This window comes from Castor canadensis, chromosome 11 (assembly GCF_047511655.1).
Source record: "Castor canadensis chromosome 11, mCasCan1.hap1v2, whole genome shotgun sequence".
In the NCBI taxonomy this organism is placed as follows: Eukaryota; Metazoa; Chordata; class Mammalia; order Rodentia; family Castoridae; genus Castor; species Castor canadensis.
This window is the reverse complement of record NC_133396.1, coordinates 102,279,933-102,304,792: the sequence shown is the minus strand read 5'-3', so window position 1 is coordinate 102,304,792 and position 24,860 is coordinate 102,279,933. Positions and strand designations below refer to the sequence as shown.

The 24,860-nt window shown below is 36.4% G+C and overlaps 2 protein-coding genes and 1 pseudogene across 3 annotated transcripts in view; 1 reads left to right on the top strand and 2 right to left on the bottom strand.

Moving 5' to 3' along the window:
• Nucleotides 1-3,237: 3,237 nt before the first annotated feature.
• LOC109697955 (olfactory receptor 10C1-like) overlaps nucleotides 3,238-24,860 on the bottom strand; it is a 56,436-nt pseudogene continuing 34,813 nt past the window's right edge.
• Nucleotides 9,382-10,500, bottom strand: LOC109697956 (olfactory receptor 6N1-like). The gene has a single exon (XM_020181865.2). The coding sequence runs from the start codon at nucleotides 10,327-10,329 to the stop codon at nucleotides 9,382-9,384; it is 948 nt and encodes a 315-aa protein (XP_020037454.2). The 5' UTR covers nucleotides 10,330-10,500.
• The window catches only part of Mnda (myeloid cell nuclear differentiation antigen), a 54,742-nt gene continuing 53,195 nt past the window's right edge, over nucleotides 23,314-24,860 (top strand). Inside the window, exon 1 of one of the 2 annotated variants that reach the window (XM_020181860.2) lies at nucleotides 23,314-23,560. The gene's annotated coding sequence lies outside the window, so the exon portion shown is untranslated. The remainder of the gene's footprint in view (nucleotides 23,561-24,860) is intronic. The other variant, XM_020181859.2, reaches the window with a different exon arrangement.

The window sequence follows — 24,860 nt, the reverse complement described above, 5'->3', positions numbered from 1 at the left end:
ATATGCCACTGGTGTAAATAAATTATTTTATGTCTTAATCACTTGATGTCTGGCAGAAACTCCCAACACTACCATATATTACCTTTCCTTTCTTCTTGAATGTGCTTGACCTTGGAAAAAGTTGCCAGTTTCCATGAATGGCATTTTAGATATTTTGAACCAGATTTTATTTCATCAATAGGTCAGTTTACATAGATTTTTTTCATAAATCTATTCTATCTTACTGTTTAAGTAGGTTTTATATAATAATTTTAATTGGAAATTTATAAAAATTTTTTTAAAGTCTTGAATATTTTTTGTTAGGTACTTTATACAGACTCTGAAAGGGGACCAGGAACTAGAGAAAAGGTGAGATCAAAAAGAATTAACCTAGAAGGTAACACACACGCACAGGAAATTAATGTGAGTCAACTCCCTGTATAGCTATCCTTATCTCAACCAGCAAAAACCCTTGTTCCTTCCTATTATGGCTTATACTCTCTCTACAACAAAATTAGAAATAAGGTCAAAATAGTTTCTGCTGGGTATTGAGGGGGTGGGGGGAAAGGGAGAGGGTGGAGTGGGTGGTAAGGAAGGGGGTGGGGGCAGGGGGGAGAAATGACCCAAGCCTTGTATGCACATATGAATAAAAAAAAAGTCTATGGAATAAAAGGAAGAGAGGAAAGTTTGGGGTGGGCAAATGACAGTGTCACCTTTGTACTTCTGAATGACTACTGTAGTTATTGAACTGAGTTATAGTTTCAAACCCATGTAATGATATATTTTAAGAAAGTAGGTTTAGAAACAATAAATCAAAGTTTCAGTTTCCATTCCATGATGGTGTTAGTGATGAATTCCAATCCAAACCTCATGCATGTATCACAATGACTAAAAATCCACCTATAATAAATGCTGAGACCCAAAAAAATAAAATAAAATAAAATAAATCCTTTTACTTACATATCCTTTTTGTCAGTCTTCAAACTTGCTAGGCAGGCACTCCAACACTTAAACCATTCTGCCAGCTCAGCACTTTTTATCATTAATGCATTCATCCAAGATTTACTAGGAATATTGTCTTTTTAAAGTGTTCTGTATTAGCACAATCAGAATTAATCAGTGGTTCTCAGACTTTAACTTGCATCCAAATCACCTTGAGTTATGTTAAAATGCAGGTTTCCAGACCCTACCGAAAAAGTTTCTAATTTCATGTATCTGGGATGCACATTTTCATTTAAAAAAATCTTTTTCTTGGTTAACATCTACTCAAGAAGACTCCAGATGATTTACTGGGCCATATTTATCCCACAACTAATCAATGTCCACATGCTTGGAGAAAGCTTAAAAAGATTTTGCAACTTGTTCACTGAGTTGAAGAACTGAATGACCTATAAGCACTGGCATAATTTTGGAAATTCATGAGTATAGAAAACAAAAATATCTTTATTTTATCAATTAGTTAATTAGTTGATTTACTTGCCAAACCATCTAAATAGTGGTCGTGTTTAAAACAATTTTCTCTTGCAAACCTACATTTAAGTAAAAGTTCATTTAAGTGAAAGATCAGATGTGGTCTGATTACTGGGTTCCTGAAGGTTCTGAAAAATCCAGATATGTAAAGGATGGTAGGGAATGCCTGATAGCATTCATCTATACATAAATGGTATTAACTCAAGTAAGTCTTCAAAAATTATATGTTGGTTTACCCTGAGACTTGAACTTAGCCACTTATCACTGAGAAAGAAATTGCTTTGATTTGGACAGAATTTCAGAATTCCTTTTTATTCTATTATTATTGCTTTGCATACACCAAGATTAATCTTCATGGTTTAATATTCCCTTTACTTTGGACCCACCAAATGTCAGAGCAGAAAATGTTGTCCAGATCTGGACTTGGTGGTAAGGGAAATTTTGCCTTCTGCTATATTGCCATAGAAAAAATTCAAATCAGACAACCTATGCACATTTAAGAGTTTAGGATTTCAAAACATTTGTGATCTTAGTAGGGATCACAGAATTAAGAAGGAGGTCAATGCTACCATAGTTTACTCCACACAATTTTTTGCCCATGTATACCTTTGTTCTTAAAATCAGTTAAATACCAAGCCATTCAAAATTCAAGCACTTAAAACTCATTACTCAAAATGAAAACAAAAAACCCATTTACACTATCTCTAAAAGAAACTTTAAAAGTACTATCTATAGAGTTTTCATTTCAAAAATATTTTCTTCTTGTATTTTCTATAGACCTGTGGCCATGTTGTCAAAAAGGATCCTAGAGGTCCATGTCTGCTATGAACCCTGGGATCTTAGGGTATTATAATTCCAAAGTTTGAGGGTTGGAGAAAATGTCAAAATAAGCTTCAATGAGAACTACTTTTGTTTTTCTCATTCCCTTTCTGTCAATTCATGCACTACTTACCACTACTTTTCATGACCTTGTTACTGCACATACTCATAGAGCAAAATGTGTTTTGTTGTGTCTGTGGTTTAATGGTGTTAGAAAATACATTGCTGATGCTAGATGATGTGTGTGTGTGCATGTGTGTGAGTGTGTGAATGAGAGGGAGAGAAGACACCCCAAGCAAGCTCCTTGCAAACAAAAAATGCACTTACTTTTAATATCTTCTTATGGTTCCCAAAACTCATTTTGCAAACAAGGGAGTCTATCAAAGATATTTCTTGGTTGACTAACTATTTCAAGATCAAAGTGCAGAAAGTGTTTGTAAAACTCGTTTTAGAACTTTGATGTGCTAGGCACCTTTGTCTTCAGTCTCATACTCTCCCTTTCCTATTAGAGAGTAAATTCTCCACAACAACTTCCAGCATCTTATTACAAGATTCCCCAGAAACACTAAATTCCCCACTCCTATGGGCCCTCCTGCCCTCTTTCTATGACACATTATACAGTTCAACTTTTAACCAGATGACATTCCAGTTTTTCTTTAGTTAACCTCACTTTCTACTTTCTTGACCTTTAGCCAAGAATCCAATATTCACCAGAACCCCATAGCCAGCTTTGGTTCTCTAAATTCTCCCAGCCCAATTCAATCGCTTTCCAAGTTCTAAACCTACCAAAAAATGCACTTTCTTACACTGTTTTGGAATTATTTATTCACTTATGTGACTCTTTCTTCCATATTACTAGATTCAGGACCATACTTCTCCTCCTTTTGCATTTCTCATTCTGTCCCAAATTAAGACCATGGATTGTATATTGCACAAATTCTTTCATTAATTACTTAATTAGTTAATTTACTAAATCCTACTATTGCCAAGTGAATGGATTATGAGGTTACTAGACTCAGGGTCTAGGCAACACAGACCTAATCCTCTGTGTACCCTCCTAACAGCCCCCTTCACCTCCTTGTTATGAAGAGTATAAAGAATAGGATTGAGAAATGGGGTAAACAAAGTGTAATCCAAAGCAATAAGCTTATCTCTGCCTTCATCTTGGATTCCAGGCGACCCCACATAGACAATGAAAGCAGAGCCAAAGAACAGTGTTACTACAATGATATGGGACGAACAGGTAGAGAAAGCCTTGGCACGACTAGCAGTTGAGGGCAGCTTCAGCACAGCTCTCACGATGCCTCCATAGAATCCCAAAATAAGAGCATGTGTTAATCATGCCAATCACTGAAATATAAACCTGAGCATGCCAGTTTGTGTCCACACATGACAACCTCATTAGTGGCACCAGGTCACAAAAGTAATGGGCTACATCATTCAAGCAGAATGGCAGAGTGGCAGTGAGACTGGCTGGCACAAGTGCAGCTGTGAAGCCAACCACCCACGTGGACCCTGCTAACCATAGTTGTACCTGTCTGTTCATGAGTGAATGGTAGTGGAGTGGGTGACAGATGGCAAGATAACGGTCCAGTGCCATGATACTCAACAGGTAGCACTCAGTCATGCCCAAGGAGTGGAAGACATACAGCTGGAGAAAGCACACAGTTGGTGAGATGGGTGAAGGCCCACACAGCAAGGTACGTTAGCAACGTGGGCACTGTGGTGCTGACATACCAGAGTTCCAGCAAGGAGAGGACACTGATAAAGAAGTACATGGGTGTGGAAAGTCTGGAATCTGTCTGAACCAAGATGATGATAAATAAGTTCCCTGCAAGGGTGAGGAGATAGATGCACAAGGTCCCCCAAAAGGCCAGAGTGCATAGGGTGCCAGTGGTGGTGAAACCAGCAAGGATGAAAGTCTGGGTCCAGGTATAGTTGGCATGATCCATGATTCCCACAAATGAGGGGTTAAACCAGAAGATGGAATGACTGCAGCCTTCTTTCTCTTGAGAAATTCCTCCAGGTTCCAAAGAATAACAAGCTGGAAAAGAATTTACAGATTATCAAATCAACTCCCTTCCTTATGTAAATAAGGAACTGAATACTAGAAGTCAGAAATGATTTCCTCAGTATCTGTTGTAGACATAGCTCTCAAGTTCACAGCTCTCAATAACTCTCAGGTTCCTCGATCCACTGACCAGCACTTGTTCTATTATGTTGACTGTGGCACCAGAGTCCCAGCCCCCAGGATTTTCTACCACATTTCCTACCAAAAACAAAAGAGGAAAATCCTCTTTCTCATTCTCTTACAGTCCCAAATGAAATGTTACATGTTACTGTTATATATGTACCCTTACCATAAACTTTATGCAATAACTAGCTATTTTAAACCATGGAAAAGGGAGACATATGCTTTCTAAAATGTGACTGCTAAACTTCCTTCAGGGAGCCTCCCGAAACTCAGCAATATTCTCATTAAGGATAATATAGGGAAAGAAAGAAATGGGAATACTGTGGGAACATTGCTCAAGCTCAGAACTGTAGGACAGGATGAGTGGTGGGCACATTTTTCCAAAGGATCACAGAAGGAGACTTGCATCAGGAATCCTAAAAGGGATGGGAAGAGGAGAGTATTTCTGAGGTAAGTCCTCTGTGTTATAAGTCAAGAAGTGCTATAGTATCACAAACAAATCATTCTTTTGGGCATAGGATTTGTAAGAATGAATGTTGGCCCTGACTTTTCTCCCTTCTTTACCCCAACTTTCTCTTCTTCCACGTGAAGAAGTTTTAGGACTTAGGAGAGTGACTCAAGTGGTAGTGTGCTAGCCTAGCAGGTGTGAAGCCCTGAGTTCACTCTCCAGTACCACAGAAACAAATAAGTTAATAAGTAAGTAAATAAATAAATAAATGAAGTTTTAAGGAAAATCAACCTCTAAAATAAGGAAATTTAAATAGATTTTTTAAAGCCCCTTATAAACTACTAATCTGTGACTCTCTAAAGCCTTTGAAGGACATTTATCAGGTTCATATTGGTGATGTATGATCTATATCAAGGTCCCTAGAATTTTACTCCCATGGTCTGATAGAAATCATTCAGGAAAGGTCAAAGTCATCTCATAGTTCTTTTCTTCAGCTACTCTCACCAGTTCAGCACCACTCCTACCCATTACCTTACTGTTTTCATGACAGTAGCACTTGTCACACCCTTCTTGGCACTCTTTCTACCCAAAGACGCTTTCCCAATTATATTTCATGATCCTGAAAATGTGGGTCTTCCCTGGGTTCCTTGAGGCATGTTCCCTGGAGCTGCTAAGACTAGCTCTCAGTATGAGTCCCTTAGGCACAGGAAGTGAAGCAGATGAGCTCTCTTTCTCACATGACTTTTCTCAACTCAACTGTCTTTACTTGGAGTCCTAAGGACACTGCTTTTTCTGGGCCACTAGCAGTTTTACAATTACCATAGAGTCTGCAATAAAGATACAATCCAACTTGCATACTCTAGTGCATACATGAAGAATAATAACTTGGGGACCCTAAAAGCAGACTCCATCTTTTTAAAAATCCTCTTTTCCAGGAGATTTCTTATCCGTAACTTCTAACCTCACTGCTGTATGAACACAATCCACTCTGGCATAATCATTATTTTTTGTCTGGTAGTACTAGGGTTAAAGTTCAGGGCTTCATGCTTGATAAATAGGTGCTCTACCACTTGAGCCATTCCTCCAGCCCTTTTTTTCCTGGTTATTACCACCACCACTTTCTGTTCACCATCTCCATCTTTATTACTCCAACCACCACCCCACCTCCAATGTGTCCACTATCATTTATTCACTGTTCCAATCACTGTTTATTGAATATCTAAAATACTATTCTAAGCCCAGTGTTCTAAGTCTCCCTCAGCAGAATTGCTACTCTACCATTACTTACTCCACCTGTACCATCACTTTTACCCTGAACGTTCTCATGAAACTAATCTACTATTTTATAATCACTTTTATTTAAATCTAAACCCTCAATATTTTATCAAAATTCCCGATATTTCTGGGTGTAGGAGGAAGAGCTCAAAAAGAATGCAGTTCAAGGCCAGCCCAGGGAAAAAGTTTGCAAGACTCCCATCTCAACCAATCACTGGATATAGTGGCATGTACCGGTCATCCTAGCTTTGTGGGGAAGCTCAGATAGGAAGATCATGGTCCAGGCTGGCCTGGGCATAAAGCAAGGCCCTGTTTCAAAAATAACCAACATTAAAAGAGCTGGCAGAGTGGTTGAAGTGATAGAGTGCCTGCTTAGCAAGCATGAACCCTGAATTCAACCTCCAGTACTGAAAAATAGTGTCAGAGCTTTGATCTCAGCTGAATACTCTGAATGTGTATTTTGATGGATATAGTGTCCAAATAAATAATAGCTACATTTAGCTATTGGAAGTAAAATATTTCAATCATTCATTAATCTAAATGTACATTTCTTTCGGGGAAAGAAGTGGAGACAAAGCAGTTGATAAATTAAAATTTAAGAATAAAAAGATAACCATAAAAACTCAACAAGCAGATCACATTAAATTAATAGAAACTATTCAATACCTTAAAATCAAATTGGGAAAGCTTCCTATGGAGATTTTTGAGCCAAAATGAAGGAATAAATTTGCTTCTGAAAGTGCTAATATAACTTCAGAGCAAGAAGAGCCTCTGTAGTATTAGGACAATTTCAGTCTCATTCAGGCTTGGCCAGCATTTATCCTATATCCTACTACCTCTGAAATTCCTGGCCATTCACAGTGCTAAATATTTGCAGCCCTCTTTCAGTACATTACGGCAATTCCTACAGTCCCACACACCAAGACACTCCTTGTTTTAATTTTTATTTCTTGGATAACAGATTAATCATCTATTTAGGATCTTAAAACTGAATATTTGGGATGTGCTCAAAGTGATGAAATGAATACTCTTTTTATTTCTCCATTATTCACATCACATTCATATTCCTCTTTTGTCATTCAGACTCTGAGACAGATGTTCCACATCAGTCGTACATCTGATAAAATTCTCCACTTGTATAGCCTGGCATTAACTGATTAGGGATTATAATGTCCATGCATTATATCCCTCAGAAGGCTATTATTTATCTGATGCAAATACTTGAGCATAAGAATCATAGATTTATCATCAGTTGGTACAGAAATATATATTAAAGGATTGAGGCTTACAAGTATAGCTCTGGTGTAGTCAAGAGTGCTGTTTCTTCTCTTTCACATCATCCTGTCAGTAGAGAATGTTGCCTAGCATTTATTCTGCATCAGAAAGGAAATGAGACTAGAACAAGTCCTGATACCTCTATCAAGTAATTCATGATTTAGAAAAAAAGGATGATGTCAAAAATTATCTATTTTAAAATAGTTAGTAAGGAAAAGTTTGATTTACATGTTCAAAAACTCACAGTATCCCTGGTAAAATTTAAAAAAATAGCAGGTGTTTATTAGAAATTAAAAATGAGCAAATGAATTTTAAATTGATGAGATTATGAGTGATTTTAAGATTGTACTCTTCTAAACATTTGCATGTGCCATATTTATATGTAATATATTATTTTGAAACATGATTTAAAGATTGGAAAACCTAATATCAAGTACAAATAAAATAATGTGAAAAACAGGGGAGCCACTATCATTCATTTATTCATTTAATACAATTTTAAAATACTGGTTTTTGCTCCAGGTATTATCTAAAACCTTGGATGTGACACATAAAATACCATCCTTTCCCTTAAGATATTTACTTTAGGCTCATGGCAGGCCCTTAAAAAAGACAATTATAAAAATATAGATAGGTTTTTTTCAACACAGGGTAAAAATTTCAACCCCATACATAATAAAATAGATTTGAAATTTAAAACTGCAATTAGATACAATATCTTGATTGTTCACATTTGCAAATGTTCAAGAGTTTCTGGAAAAAAACACTTAACTGAAGTTACTACAGAGAAAACATCTTCATCACTTTGGATGGGAGAACTCAATAACATAATTGCTTTTGAGGAAAATTTAGAAATATTTATCCAAATAATATAGACAGTTGCATAATAATCTAGAAACCTACTTCTAGAAATTTGTATATATATATATATATATATATATACACAATCACCCCATTCTTATGCATAAGGCCCCATACTCTATGTTTTGTTCTATCCTTTTTTTTTCTTAATAAGAAATCCTAGCAATATTTCCATTTTCTTGTAGAGAATACCTTTCACTTTAAAAACTGTTATTCCATTGTGTGTTCAATTTAACTAGAACTCTATGAAAGGATTCTTGTGTTACTTCCACTTGTTGGTTATTAAAATAGCACTGTAGTAAGTAACCTTGAATATACATAATTTTACATATATGTATGCATATATATGTAAAATATATATTTTGTAATCTCTCTCTATATATATGTATATGTACATATATATTTCCATAGAAGCCTTGCAAAAGGCTTGTCTTTTAAAAAATGGCTTCAAATCCTATTTAAGGAGTAATTCATGCTATTGAAAGAGAACTTACACAATATTCTCAACTCCAGTACTCTACTCTTGACCTATAAGAGAGTAAGTTCCCATCTCTCACTTCCAGCCACCTGCTCACATAGTTCTGTCCTCCATTAAGCTGCCTTTGGTTACACTGTCACAAGATAACTCAGGATCACTGCACTCCACCAACTGGAAAGCTTTCTGCCATAGCTTTCTGCTCCATGTGAAATGACACACAAGCTATAATTTTATTCTTTCGGCCAACCTTATTTTCTACTCACTGAACATTTCTCCAGGAATTCTGCCTAGGTCCTAACTTCACCTGGTCTTCTTTCTTTCAATATTTCACTATTACACTAAGTAGTAGTCTCAATTAAAACGTTTGCTTTGCAACAATGTTTTAAACTTCTTGTACCATTTCTTCTCCATTAGATTGGGAAAGATTCAGAAACTAAAGCCTATTTCTTAGAAGTAGAACATCTGAGCAGTCTCTGAGTAGGTATTTGCAGCATATGGACTAATAATCTTAATGATTACTTTATTAGTGTTTCAACCAATTGATTCTCATAACTGTGAGAGTCATGTTCATGTCAAAAGGGATTATGAGGTCTCCCACAAAATAATCTTCATCCTGTTACTGATCCTTTTCACAGCTTCCTTCACTTCCTTGTTGCGAAGGGTATAAATGATGGGATTAAGGAAAGGAGTAAGAAGGGCATAAACTAAAGCAATAAGCTTGTCAGTGCCCTTAGGTTGACTCCCAGGTGAGCTCACATACACTGTGAAGGCAGAAGCATAGAATAGTGCCACTACAGTCATGTGGGAAGAACAAGTCGAGAAGGCCTTGGCACAACTGGCTGCTGTGGGAAGCTTCAACACAGCTATCAAGATTCCCCCATATAGTACCAAGATGAGCACAAAATTGCAGCCAGTGGCCACACCAATCACTGCCCCATGAACATGAGCATGCCAGTTTGTGTCCACACATGACAACCTCATTAGTGGCACCAGGTCACAAAAGTAATGGGCTACATCATTCAAGCAGAATGGCAGAGTGGCAGTGAGACTGGCTGGCACAAGTGCAGCTGTGAAGCCAACCACCCACGTGGACCCTGCTAACCATAGTTGTACCTGTCTGTTCATGAGTGAATGGTAGTGGAGTGGGTGACAGATGGCAAGATAACGGTCCAGTGCCATGATACTCAACAGGTAGCACTCAGTCATGCCCAAGGAGTGGAAGACATACAGCTGGAGAAAGCACACAGTTGGTGAGATGGGTGAAGGCCCACACAGCAAGGTACGTAGCAATGTGGGCACTGTGGTGCTGACATACCAGAGTTCCAGCAAGGAGAGGACACTGATAAAGAAGTACATGGGTGTGGAAAGTCCAGAATCTGTCTGAACTAGGATGATGATGAACAAGTTCCCTGCAAGGGTGAGGAGATAGATGCACAGGGTCCCCAAAAAGGCAATAGGTCGTAGGGTGCCAGTGGTGGTGAAACCAGCAAGGATGAAAGTCTGGGTCCAGGTGTAGTTGGCATGATCCATGATTCCCAGGAACAAGGAGTTAAGGCACAAGTTGAATTACTTTAAACTCCTTCATCTCTTAAGGAAATAACCCTTGTGCCAAGGACAACAAATGTGAGCACCTGAAAGAACATTGACATTATCTAATAAATTCTTTACTATGTAATAGAGGAACTATAGCCCCGAAGGCAGAAATGGTTGGCCCCATATCATAGCATCTGTAAGTGACAGTGACGGGGATGTAATTAGCAAGAAAGGTTCATGTCCCCAGTTTATCCTTGTTTGTTACAATATTGGGCTTCAGATATTCAAACAACTGGATTTCTCTGCCTCCAGGAGAGAGAGAAAATTTCCTATAGTTCCCAATGATAAAGTTACTGGCAACATTGGGCTGTGGTGAAAGGAGAAAAGTCATTTAAAAGTGACTTGTGTGACATCTTTCAGAAAATCTCCCTGGCATGTGTAGACTATTATCAGAACTAAGAGGAAATGAAAGTGATTCAGAAACTCTGACAATAATCCCTAAAATCTCATACCATGATGACTGGTGATTATTGAGTCAGTACTCAAACTACACTCTCTAAAAGTTGGTCCCCAAGGAAGACATGTACCAGGAATTCTCAAAGAGTCCAAAACACAAAACCATAAAAAGCATCAGAGCATTAGTCAAGTGAGAAAGCTTTCTCTGAAGTTAGGGACTGGCTGTGTGCTCTTGCTCTGACACGGACTAAAAAGAAATGCACATTGGACTGAGGAACTTCTCATTTAACCTCAGCTTCCTCTTCTGTAAAATTAAAAAAAAATTTACACAATTGTTTTCTAAAACTCTTATAACACAGATAATTTATGGTTCCCTAAGTAATTAGGAAATTATTATAGGTTTTGGGGCATCAACAAAATTTAGCTTGAATTTTCCTCCCACACCCTAAGGGCACTCACCAGGAAAGGTTAAATTCCTTTCTTAATTCTCTTCTTCAGCTACTCTCATTCATTCTACACCTTTCTTACCTGTTACTTGACTGTTTATTGAGATTAGAACATGTAGCATTGCCTTGTCATCTTTTCTATCCCTGCCTATTTATATTTCCTGTTCCTGGAAATGCAGGCTTCCCAGAGGCTCCTTGTTGGTGTTCCCTGGAGTTGCCAAGTGTGACCAGCTCTCAGTAAGAGTCCCTCTGGGGTAGGAAGTTGGGCAAAAGGAAGTGAAACAAATCAGCTTGACTTCTCAAATGATTTTCTCCACTCTGAAACAGGGTCTGATGCCTCTATTAAGAAACTAATGATTTAGCAAAAGAGACAGTTAAGAATGCTATGGGATTATAAAACAGGTCCTTTTAGGGGATGGTATTTGTAAGAGAGGGAAGGTGAATGGAGAGGATAAAGGAGGGTGAATATGTGGATGTACTTTATGTAGTTGGATGAAATAGAACAATGATACCTCTTGTAATTGTTTTAAGTAGGAGGTGAGGGAGATAAGGTAGTGAGATGGTGAGGGTGAACCTAACCAAAGTACAATGTAAGCATATATGGAAATGTCACAATGAATCTCCACTGTGCAAATAATAGATACTAGTAAAAATGCTTTTTAAAAAGAAAAACATAATAATTTCCCATTGCAATTGACACATAGTTGCAAGGGTTAAGTTGGCAAAACAGACCCATGTGACTCAGATATCTTATCCTACAGCTGACTTTACCAATAATTTAAAAAAAAGCAAGAAAACAAAATAAAGCAAAAAGAATACTGTAAGAAGTAATTATAAAGGGAAAAATGAGTAATTGCTTAAAATAATTTTGTAAGTGACTTTTTTGTGTGTGGTACTGGGATTTGAACTCAGGGACTAAATCTTGAGCCACTCCACCAGCCCTTTTTTTTGTGATGGGTTTTTTTAAGAAAGGGTCTCATGAACTATTTGCCCAGGCTGACCTTGAACTGAGATCCTCCTGATCTCTGCCTCCTAAGTAGCTAGGATTATAAGCATGACACCTGGCTACTTTTAAATTTTTAATCAAACTGTCCTGTATTATTAATAAATTTATTTGTAATATTATTTTCTAAAAAAAATGTGAACTAAGATTTAGAAAACGTGAGATAAAGTGCAGCTAAATTATAGTGACAAAAAGGAACATCACAGCAATTCTATAATTCATTCATTGATCATATTTGTGGATCATTTTCTATGTTCCATGCTTCATGCTAAGAAAATTATGAGATTCATAAAATATAATTCTTTCCTAAAAATGCTTAATTTTAGTGGAGGGGATAGACTCTAAAACAGGCACATATTAAATAAGGACATAAACATATGACAACCCTTGATAATGTACATTCAATTTTAAGTTACATTGTGGTACTTTTCTCATTTTTTAGATTGATAAAGACCCTTAAATTTAAAAACACATTTGACTGGGGAGGCTGCAAAGGAACATTTTTCATATGTTCCTTATAAGAATACAAATAGCATAGCTAAGATGAAAAGTTAGCCATACTTATGCAAACTACACACTCATTCTACTATGACCTAGTAATTTCACATACTAGAATTCATCTTACATACATATAAACATATATATGTGCACATGTATGAAATGAATACCAAAGTTATTCTTTGTAGTTTTGTTTATAATAGTAAAAGACTGGAAGCAACTCAAAGGCTCTTCAGTAGAGACCAGTTCAATAAAATAAAAAACATAGAGCTGGTTGCAAAATGAAGAGGCACTTCCTGCAACAATATGGAAAAATCTTCAGAAGGTGTATAAGAATTCATATTTGCTTGTTTTGTATAAATAAACACTGGAGGGGTCTAGGAAACAACAATGAAAGTTCTTTCCTACAATGAGGATGGTGGATGGCAAGGAATAGAAAGAGGCAAATACACCTAGGAGTTGGAAAACCACTCACATACCTTTTATGAATTATTTTTTAATAATATAATTTTATTATCTATGGAAACAAGTATGATAATTTTAAAAATACACATTAATATAATAACTTTTATGTCCTGGCTTGCTAAAGAGAGTTCTGGTGAATATCTGTTATCCCTGAGTAACTATTAATGTGCCCTGGTTCATCCTTAAAAATATTTGGGTTTTACTTTGATGCTGAACTATATGAAAATTCTGGATGAAAGAATGTCACCTTTGATGCTACTGCAAAGTATATGCATATAATTATAATTACATATTATATGTGTATATATAATTTATCCCTTCAGAAGCAGTAAAGCTGATGTCAACATGGAAGAAAGAAGTCACCCAGTCATAATCTGTTCAGGTTGCTATAACAAATTCCTACAGACTGGACAGTTCATACATAGCAGAAATTTATTTCTCACATTTTTGGTTGTTTTTAAGTCCAAGATCAACAGACGGCAGATTCAAGGTCTGGTAAGGACCTACTTCCTGGTTCTCAATGACCATCTTCTCACTAGAATCTCCTATGGTGGCATTCTCTAGAGACTCCTTGTGAGAGCACTAATTCCATTCATGAGGGCTCTGCCTTCGTGACACAACCACCTTCTAAAGGCCCTACCTGTAAATACCACCTTGTGAGAGATTAGGTTTCAGAATATGAATTTGGGGAATACAAAAACTTTCAGTGGACACATCCCAATATGTCATATTGATATATTGCTTCCCATTTTTTTTCATTACAGCAGATATAACAAAGTGATAATATTTGTATGATACCCGGAGGTGAACAGAAAGGCTGCTTGCTGACAAATACAAACCACCTAAAGACCAGAGTTTTCTCAACTCTCTCGGGCCACTCAAAGGGAAATCAGTAGATCAGCACCCCTGATACTTACATTTGTTAGGAATCTTTGTCTTGGGGAAGATGTAAAGAAAAAGACCTAAGCAGGTGGGAACCAGTGGCTCATTCATTTAGGTAATCCTAGCTACTTGGAAGGCTAGATTGGGAGCATCAAGGTTCAAGGCCAGTCTGGGCAAAAAGTTAGTGAGAGTCCATCTCAGCGTAAAAAAGCTGGGTCTGGTGGGGCATAGCTATCATCTGGCCTAGCCAAAAAACAAAACATCTCCAAGGCACAGCTCAAGTGGTAGAGTGCCTGCCTAGCAGGCACAAAGCCCTGAGTTCAAACTCCAGTACCACCAAAAAAATCTTTTAAAGACCTCAGAAAATTTTGAGACAAAAAACATGAAGGAAGGAGATAAATCTAGAACACTGAAGTGATCTAAGAAAAAAATGGCTCCTTGTGGAGTTGCAGGAATAATACTTAAATCTGTCAGCCTCCTTTGATCCTTAGAAACCCATTTATTCATAAATGAATGAATACGTTGGGCACTAAATTTATGTGGGGAAATTTTAAGTAACGTCTATCTCATATGGAATATTTAATTTTATGTACTTTACCTCTATAAACTAATTTCACTTTCACCAGAATTCTCTGAAAAAAAGATTCTATTGCTTTAATTTCACAGATGAGACTCCAAAAAGCAGGAAATTTAAATGATAATCCAGGAATGTACAGCAAAATAATGGTAGCGATAACAAATGAGCTGAGGTAATAAGCTTCAAAGTCCCATTTATAACCATTATACTGTCCTGTCCATGGAGTAAAAAATACTTACTATGAATTAGGAACCCTCTTATGTGTTAGAAACAGCATCAGACACTTTGCATGTTTTGTTTCCTTGAATCTCCAGAGGACAGAGGCGTTCATTATAATCTTTTTAAATATAAGAAAACAGACGGTCAAAAAGAGATTAAGCTTTTGCCCAGAACTGAATAACTAAAAGGTGACAAAATTTGGATCTGGACAAATATATTTCCCTTTCTTTGGAATATTCAAATCTTACCCATCTGGGCCTCATCCAGGCCTACTTTCTTTAATATGTGTTGCAATCATAGAATCAAATCTCCTTCAGCTGCAAGAAATGTGAGCATTCACTACCAGCCACTCATTTTGCAGATAGAAAATGAGGCTAAGAAAGTTCATGCTAAGGTCACACAGTTAGCTGGAATGGATATGAAGAGTAATCCATGTCTCTTTGCAGCAAGTCTTGAAATATTTTTATATTTATTATAAATAAGTTGAAGTGGTCCTTTCTTGGGAAGAAAAAAGAAGATTACAAAGATATTAAACAGTGGTTAGCTACTGATACAAAACAGAAATATAAAAAGCAATAATTGATGATTGAGCAAATAAATAAGACAATTTACAAAGTATTTAAGACTAACATGGTGACCTGTCTCTGCTAAGTTTTAGTCTGTTTTAGACACTAATAAGTTTGGTGGGTCATATTATTTCCTTGGTTCTCAGTTTACCAAAATGAGAGTGTTGAACAGAATTACTTCTGTAGAGAAACTAAGTGGGGGAGATAGGACAGAGAAGAGGACACAGAAAATGGCTAGGGTTTTAAATTTATACTTTCTATTTCTGCCTTTTTTCTGTTTGCACTTATTGTTTTTATTATTCTTCTAATGCTATTCATTTGTCTGTGTAAAACATGGAATCAGATGATTTCCAAGTTTTCTTTTTTTAATTTTTCTGCAAGACAGCTAGGACCAATTTGAACAAGGAAAAAACATTCACAGTTCCAGGAGATGTGCCTACCTGTGATAGACATGAGCATGTGTGCATTCTGAAAAGAAAAACAATCCAGCACCCCTATGGAAAGAATCAACAAGAACAGGGCCTCACGCATATGGGCTAGATGATGGTATGACTTCAAAACCCTTTCTAATAGTGCAGGGCGCAGGATGAAGAAATTGATGGACTCGGACATTTTTCAGAATCTAGTACCTTTAGTTGAATTTCCCACTTATTGTCTCTTACATACTTTCTTTATCATCCACTCTGGATCATTACTAATTATTAAACACATCTATTTTTCCCATATTCCTTTATCCATAATGTTCTCCCACTCCCATCACCTGTTCATGGACACTAGGTACATCATTTTCTTTGTGATCCTAGACTAGTCATATGGCCTTTCTGAGTCTGTTTCTTAGTTAATATAGCCACTTTAGTGAGCACTCAATAAATAATTTTACTTGTATTACTATAAAATTATTGTTGTAAATATATAAATATTGAGTTAAATTGCTTGATCTGAATGGGTTGAAAAACCTGGCAATTTTAAGTGCCATTTCACCTAGAAAGCCCCCTACCAGTGTAGACAGTCTCTGTTATAGGTAAACTAGTACAGCCTCAGGCCTTTATATGAAAAATGGGAAATACCAACATGTACCTTGCCCTGTCTTGCCTAAGTAAAGAGGTATCCCTAAAATATAAGAGTACTTGGTAAGTACTACAAAAAACTGTAGCAATATTCAGGGCCTGTAAAAATTCCACACATGAAGAGGAGAGACCACACAGAGGAGCATGGCCCCTCTGCTCAAAGACCCAGTGGCATACAAGGAGCCTGGAAATCTTTGAGCAGAGTGTCTAAATCAAGCCTTAAATATTTATTCCTGTTTAGTTAGATCTCAGGCATTTGCACTGAACTTCCCTCTCCTTAGTCAACCCAGACTTTTGTTTCTATTTCCCCTTTGGCCAAAAAAAAGAAGCTTAGACCCATTGCTGAATTATCTCTGTGACACATAAGCTGTTTGGAGGACCAGGATATCTCATTGTCTCATAGGAAAGCATGAGAACCAGACATACACATCTCAGGAAATCTTCCCACAAAACTTTTTTCTTCTTAACAACTCAGGGGAACAGAACAAAGTGCTAAGAAGTTTTATAATGAGGAGACAAACAAGTTGCTTAATTGAACTGGGAAGCCAGAGAGAGAAGCAAGGGACCTGTTCCCAGGAGGGAGCTTATGCCAGCATAATGACACAGAGTCTCAACTTCAGTAATTATCAGCATTTTCTCTTCAGAGACCTCACCTACATGAGCTATGAGCAGGGAGCGCTGGGGAAGCTCTAGTTGTATCCTCTTGCCTTATTCAGTCAGTGCTAATTAGGAATATGGGAATGCAGTCCAAGATGTCAAAAAAGCTACTCTAGATAGACTCCCTTCCTCAGGCCTGGTCAGGAAACTTTGCCTGAACCACACATTTATTTTCCATAGCCATAGGAGATATTGTGAATATGGTTGATGTGCTTTCTATACAAGTATGAATAAAAGGAACATTCAAACCTGTTGAAATCACCATAAGAAGGAGACTAAGGTAGAGAGGAGAATAATGGAGGGGATGAACCAATTCAGGGTATAGTATAGACACACACACACACACACACACATATATGTATTACATATATGATATATTTATTATATATAATAAAACTCTCTGTACAACAAAAAAAAATTTTTTAAAATGAGTCCTGTTTTGGGGTTGGTGTCAGCAGGAGGGGGTAGAGCATAAGGAAAGGGTGAAAGAGAACAAATATGGAGGAAGTACTATGTATTCATGTATGAAAATGGAGCAATAAGACCTGTTCAAACTGTTCTAAGGGGAGGAGGAAGAGAGATAAAGGAGAAAGATGGTTGGGGTGAATCTAAATAAGATATATTGTAAACACTTTTGTAAATGTCACAATGAACCACTGGCACAACAATAATATGCAAATACATACATAAATAAATAAAATACATATACCAACACACACACAAAACTCTGCTGAGAATATGGACAGAAAGGAGCTATATGGATGTGGCCCATTCACTGGCTGAGTCCTGGCATATGGAGGAGGAAGCATGAGGCCTGCAAAGAGCAGTTGCTATGGGGTTTGACAACATGAAAGCCAGAGAGAGAACAGTGTTGGGGTACAGCAGTGCCTGTAAGAGTAGACCTACAATGTTCACCACATTTGATACTCAGCCACATGCTAGACAGAGTACATGTTAGGAGTAAGGGCCAAGTAATAGAGTACACTATCAGGAATGCCACTCTAACAAAGCCTAAAAGCTGTCTCTAAAATGAGTCACTGTTTGAGTCCCACAAAAAAATGGGACTAGAAATTCCTCTTGGGATTTACACAACTTTGCCTCCACACAACCTAAAACTAAGCCCTAACGTGAGTCAGAGAAATGTCCAAGTTAGATTGATGCCAAAAAGGAAATACTTTGAACAATATGTCAGAGATCCGTAGCAATCCATAAATGTACCTAGTTACAGGGCTTCAAAATCATAAAGCAAAAAACAACAACATATAAAGGAATATGACAAGTATCAATAATCACAATTAGATACTTAAAACTTCTAATTCAATATTGCTAGTTGGAACAAGAAAACATCAGAAAGAATACTGAAAAACTTTCACACTATCTTCAACCAACATGACCTAATTTTCATTTTCAGAACTGTGTGAAAACATCTGAGAACTGCATGTTCTCTACAAGAATACACAGAATGCTCATCAAAGTGAAATATATGCAGGGACTTAACAATGAGTTTCAGTAAAGTTCTTATCTGAAATTTTAGCACAGATTATAAAACTACATAATTAATTTAGAATTAAAGATTAAATGCTAAGAAAATGCCCAACGTTTAAAAAATTATATAACACAATTTAAAATAGTACATCCATTGAAAACTACATGCCAAGAAAGATTACAGACAATAAATACAAACCCCATAAAATTTAAAGAACACAGGAGGTGGCAGTGTCTACAGGAAAAATTACTCCTTTAAGTGTTTATACTACAAATGAAGATAATAGTAATATAACTGATTTAAATTTACATCTTATAACACTAGAAAAAAAGATGGAAGTAATACGTAATAGTGTACTCAAATAAAAAAACCTATAAAAAATCAGTCAAAAAGTTTTTGTAAGAGATATGAGGTGTCTGATCACTTGATGAGTGCCCAGATCAACTTGGGAAGCTCAGACTCACACACTACTAGATTTTTCTGGGCTTTGGAAAAAGCAGGTGAACAAAACTTTAGTTTAGACTATACTCAACATATTCTCACCTTCCATTTTCTCCTCTGACACTTCCTATCATATTCCTCTACCTTTACCCTTGGTTCTAATATAAAAATTAAAGGCTATGACACATTTCTTATTGAAATTGTTCTACTTGGTGTAACCATTGTATTTGTTCCAGCTTTTTTCTTAGGAAAATCTAAACTAAAGACATAAGATATAATCCTGGTGGAAAGTCTTTACTGATGTCTTTGAATGACCATTTAGAGAAGTACTTGAGAGAATAGGAGAGCATAAGATCTTTTGAAACATTTCGTATAATATTAGGAATTCTTTTATTTCCCAGTTATGAGTAAATAGTTTTTATCATTTTTTGCAATGAACTTTGCAAATTCTGAAAGAACACTGGGGTTCCAGAAGTGATGAAGGCTATATGTACATATTTTATCTCTATGATGACAAGAATAATTTATTATTTGGCTATTGCCTAAGAGTCAGGAAAATGCATTTTTTCCTATTTTCCATATCTATAAAAATCCCAACTGTATAGGAGGATATGGAAACACTAATCTGATTTCTCCTTTGGAGGATCAATAACTTGTGTGTTGTCTTCTGGAGAACCAAGAGATATATCATTTCACATAAGTTGATTTCTTGTAAAAAGGACACTAAAAATGTCCAAAAACATGGACATTCCTGTTGTGCATCCTTTGCCTACTTGTCTCTGGATTAGGATCCTCTAGGATTTTACTAACCCTGTGCCTTTTTAGATAGCTCAATGTGTCTACATAAGTAGCAGTAAGTCTGTCATAACAAATAATAAAAAAACACAGGGGTTTGTGACAGTCCAAATCCTCCTTGATTTCCCTGATATTTTTCCTGTGTAGTAAGACAGTTTTCAATCTAGACATCAACTCTCCCCACCACAAACTTAGTTTGAATTAGCCCAATCAGTTTTCTTCCCTTCAGATGACCTCAAATCATCTAACACATTTCAGTGGTCTTTGGGATTCTTGTTCCATTTATGCCCTTCCTTCTTCCAGATCAGCCAGTAGAGGTGTGGTTGTTCAGAATGGATCCATTGTCCTAAATAGTAAAATAAAATTCAGAAAAATGCTTATAGCTTACAATCCTTCTAAGTTGCAGTGCTTATTTTTTTTCAGAAATTGAAGAACGAAAGGTATGCTGATATAGGGCCATTGCTCATTTGTATTTTCTGTGAATAATTCTAAGAGCCAGATGTATATATGAAATTCACACAGAGAAATAATGGATGTTAGCCATAGAAAAGAGGAAAATACTGGTTCAAATTATTTTCCAAATACTCTAGAAAGAATTTTCATATAAATATAGGCATTATGCTTATATTACCCTTCAATTATGTGGACTATTAATAACTATGTGAATGCCACAGAGTGCTGAAAGCAACAACTTCACTGTATACTCTGGTTATCAGTCCTTTGTCTGATGTATAACCAGCAAATATTTTCACCTACTCTATGGGTGGTCTCTTCAGTTTAGAGACCATTTCTTTTGTTGTATAGAGCTTTTTAATTTCATGTAGTTCCATTTGTCCATCCTTTCTGTAAGTTGCTGGGCTGCTGGAATTCTACTGAGGAAGTCCTCGCCTATACCTATTGCTTCCGGAGTATTCCCTGCTCTTTCCTGTACTAACTTCAGAGTTTCAGGTCATCTGATATTAAGGTCCTTAATCCATTTTTAGTAGATACTAGTACAAGGTGATAGACATGGATCTAGTTTCAGTTTTCTGCAGGCAAATAACCACTTTTCCCAGCTTCAACATTTGTTGAAGAGGCTGTCTTTTCTCCATCATGTTTTTGGTGCCTTTGTCAAAAATATGGTGGGCATAGCTGTGTGGATTCATATCCAGTCCTCTAGTCTGTTCCACTGGTCTTCATATTTGTTTCTGTGCCAGTACCATGCTGTTTTTATTGCTATGGCTCTGTAATATAGTTTGAACTCAGGTATTGTGATACTTCCAGCATTGCTCTTTTTGCTGAGTGTTGCCTTGGCTACTCATGGTCTCTTGTGTTTCCAAATGAACTTTAGGGTAGATTTTTCTATCTCTGTGATGAATGTCACTGGAGTTTTGATGAAAATGCATTGAACATGTAGATTGCTTTTGGTAGTATAGCCATTTCTACCAATCCATAAGCACAGGAGATCTTTCCACCCTCTGTAGTCTTCCTCGATCTCTTTCTTCAGAGATTTGTAGTTTTCCTTATAGCGGTCATTCACATTCTTTGTTAAGTTTATTCCTAGGTATTTGATTTTTTTTGAGGCTATTCTAAATGGAATTGTTTTCGTATATACTTTCTCAATTTGTTCATTGTTGGTATATAGAAAAGCTAATGATTTTTTAAGCTGATTATGTATCTTGCCACATTGCTGAAGCTGTTAATGGTGTCTAGGAGTTTTGCGGTAGAGTTTTTTGGGTCTTTGAGGTATAGGATCATGTCGTCTACAAATAGGGATACTTTGACAGTTTCTTTACCTATCTGTATTCCTTTTATTTCTTCATCTTGCTTTATTATGCTGGCTAGGAATTCCAGGACTATGTTGAATAGGAGTGGAGAGAGTGGGCACCCTTGTCAAAAAACTAAACTCAAATCAATGAACCAATAATAAAGAAGTGAGCAACTGAACTAAACTTCTTTCAAAGGAAGAAATCCAAATGTCAAAAAAAAAAAAAACATGAAAAAATGCTCACCATCCCTGGCCATAAAGGAAATGCAAATCAAAACCACACTAAGATTCTATCTCACTCCTGTTAGAATAGCTATCACCAAAAACACCACCAACAATAAATGTTGGCCAGAATGTGGGGCAAAAGGAATCCTCGTACACTGCTGATGGGAATGCAAGCTAGTACAACCACTCTGGAAAACATTATGGAGCCTTCTTAAAAAACTAAATATAGATCTGCCATATGATCCAGCAATCCCACTCCTGGGGTTATACCCAAAGGAATGCGACTTAGGTTACTCCAGAGGCACCTGCACACCCATGTTTATTGCAGCAGTATTCACAATAGCCAAATTATGGAAAAAGCTAAGATGCCCCACTATTGAAGAATGGATTAAGAAAATGTGGTATTTATACACAATGGAATTTTACTCAGCCACAAAGAAGAATGAAATTTTGTAATTTGCAAGTAAATGGATGAAACTGGAGAATATCATCTTAAGCAAAGTTAGCCAGGCTCATAAGGCTAAAAATTGTACATTCTCCTTCATATGCAGACTTTAGACCTATTATAAATGCAGTGATATTATTGAACATGGGTCACACACTAAGGGGAAAACACATATAGGATGAATAGGGAAAGGTAAGAAACCCAAAACTTGAAAGTGTTTGATGTGCCCACTGTAGATGAGCTAATAAAATAATATTAAACTGACAGAAGCACTATGGGAAGGTGACTGGGAAATAGTGTAGAGGTCTGGTAGAGATGAACCAGTTCAGGTTGTAGTACACATGTGCATGGAAGCAATTCTAGGAATCTCTCTATATAGTTATCTTTAATTCAAGCTAGCAAAAGTGCTATGACTTTCTTATTATCTCTTATGTTTTCTCTTCAACAACATTGAAGAAGAAGGCAGAACAGATTCTGCCTGGAAGTAAGCAGGGTGGGGGAGAAGGAAGGAGATAGGGGACAGGGAGGAGAGATGGCCCAAACAATGTATGCACATATGAATAAATGAATAAACAATAAAAAATAAAATAATAAAAAGTATAAAAGAAACTCTGAAAACAAAAAGATACAACTTCACAATAGACTTTCTTCAACAAGTGGATCACTGGTAGTAAAAGATCTCCTTCTGACCCTGCCACTCTGTGAACAGAAAATAGGGGGACTTAGCTGGAGGACTCATTTCCCCTTTCTTTGATATTTCAGTCTCATTTCAGTGGGTTTTATGTCTAATAAACCAAGGGTAAACCTGCTGATATAAAAGTTGTGATGTTTAAACTTCTTTTATCTATTGAGATTTGTAAGGAAAAAAAATGAATGTAACTGATACCTAATGTTTCCTGGTAACTAAGATGCTTATAGGAAGCAAATTGTTCAGTCTCTACAGATGAGGAAACTGAAAGCTATGAACATTGATGGGAGGAGTTCACACAATTTCCTCACTCTTCCACCCAGGGAGCTAGCACAGTCTCAGAGCCCCAGCACTGGTGAAGTTGTTAAGTGACTATAACCAGTGCCATTTCCTGTTATCTTTGCAAATACTGACTTTTTTTAGAATTTCAGGAGATTGCAGCATCCTGCTGTTCAGTTTCTGAGAGCCTTACTAACTTATCTTCTTACTCAAACAAAATCAGTCCTGCTTCCTGCATTGCTGACAATCTGAAGATCTGGACACAGCTGAAGAAATTGTCAGGGAGGTGAGTGCTGCCATTGTCTTCTGTAGAGAAGACCTGACACCTCTTGCAATCTACAAGTCCACCAGAGAAAACCAGTGTTGCTTCTTTTTGATGATGAGCAAAGGGAGTGAGACTGGTGTTAACTCAGAACAGTGAAAACTGCAGTAGTTTGATTCTGGTGCTTCATTTAGGAAGATAACATACATCTGAATTCCTCTACCACTGAGACCTGAGCAAAGGGAAATGTATTTCGACTACTTTGGTTTGAAAATAAATTCTTTGAGGATGAATTTACATAAGTGGTTGTCTTGGCTGGAGAGTTCACAGAAACCCTGGTGTCTGTGGTAACACTATGGGTAAAAGACAAGTTAGTGAAACAAAAAAGTTATCATGAACTAATAAGCTAAAATGACATCTTGACATAAAATTGTTTTGTATTGTCACACTTTTACCAACATGAGAATACATACCCATAGTAGAAAATGTCTAATACATAGCTATCTTAATATTTTCACAAGGATGTTTAACTTTTACGTTAGCTCCCCTCTATACTTAGTGTTAGACACAGTATTTCAGTCATATGTGAACCTCTCCTTGCTTTATTCCACCTCAGCAGTGCAGTTTGCAAGAAGAGTTCATAGGAAAGCAGTAGTTGAAAACAATTAAATCTGTAGCTGTCATTTGGACACATTATCTTTTCATGGAGCCTGGCACATGAATATTTCTTATGTTTCTTAAAGGCGTGTAAAGCTTTTAATATTGGTTGCCAAATGCTCTGAATGTTAGGTAAAACTTTTTATTTAAGCTTGTTAACTGTGTTGTTTTTTTCTACATTTTTTCTTGCTCTCCTCAATAATTGAGACATGCTAAAATCTCAAACTAAAATTATGATTTGTTAGTTTTTTATAGTTGTTTAAATTTCCATTAGCATTTTTGTATATGTATATGTAGAAAAGAAGAAATAAATATACTATGTTATATATATATACACATATATATGTATTACTTCCTACAGTCATAGGAAGAAACACAATTATAACAACATCTACTTATTACTATGAAGTAAATATGTAACAAGAACTGTTTCATTTTTCTTGAGCTTAAATCTTTTTTATTATTAAATAATGAAACTTCAGTTATGATAAACTTTTTAAAGGTCTCTTTATAATTATGTTAACAGAGATACACTGCTTTCTTTAAATTACTGCTTTCACCATCAAACTGTGCTAATTATTTTTTAAACTTCTAATGACTTTTTGTCATAATGTATAGGTAAATTTTTTAAATCCACTTTTTAAAACTTTGCCTCTTTGTTGGATTT

What these genes read in the sequence shown, in the direction of transcription:
- LOC109697956 (XM_020181865.2), bottom strand. Translation starts at nt 10,329, where the DNA reads ATGGATCATGCCAACTACACCTGGACCCAGACTTTCATCCTTGCTGGT.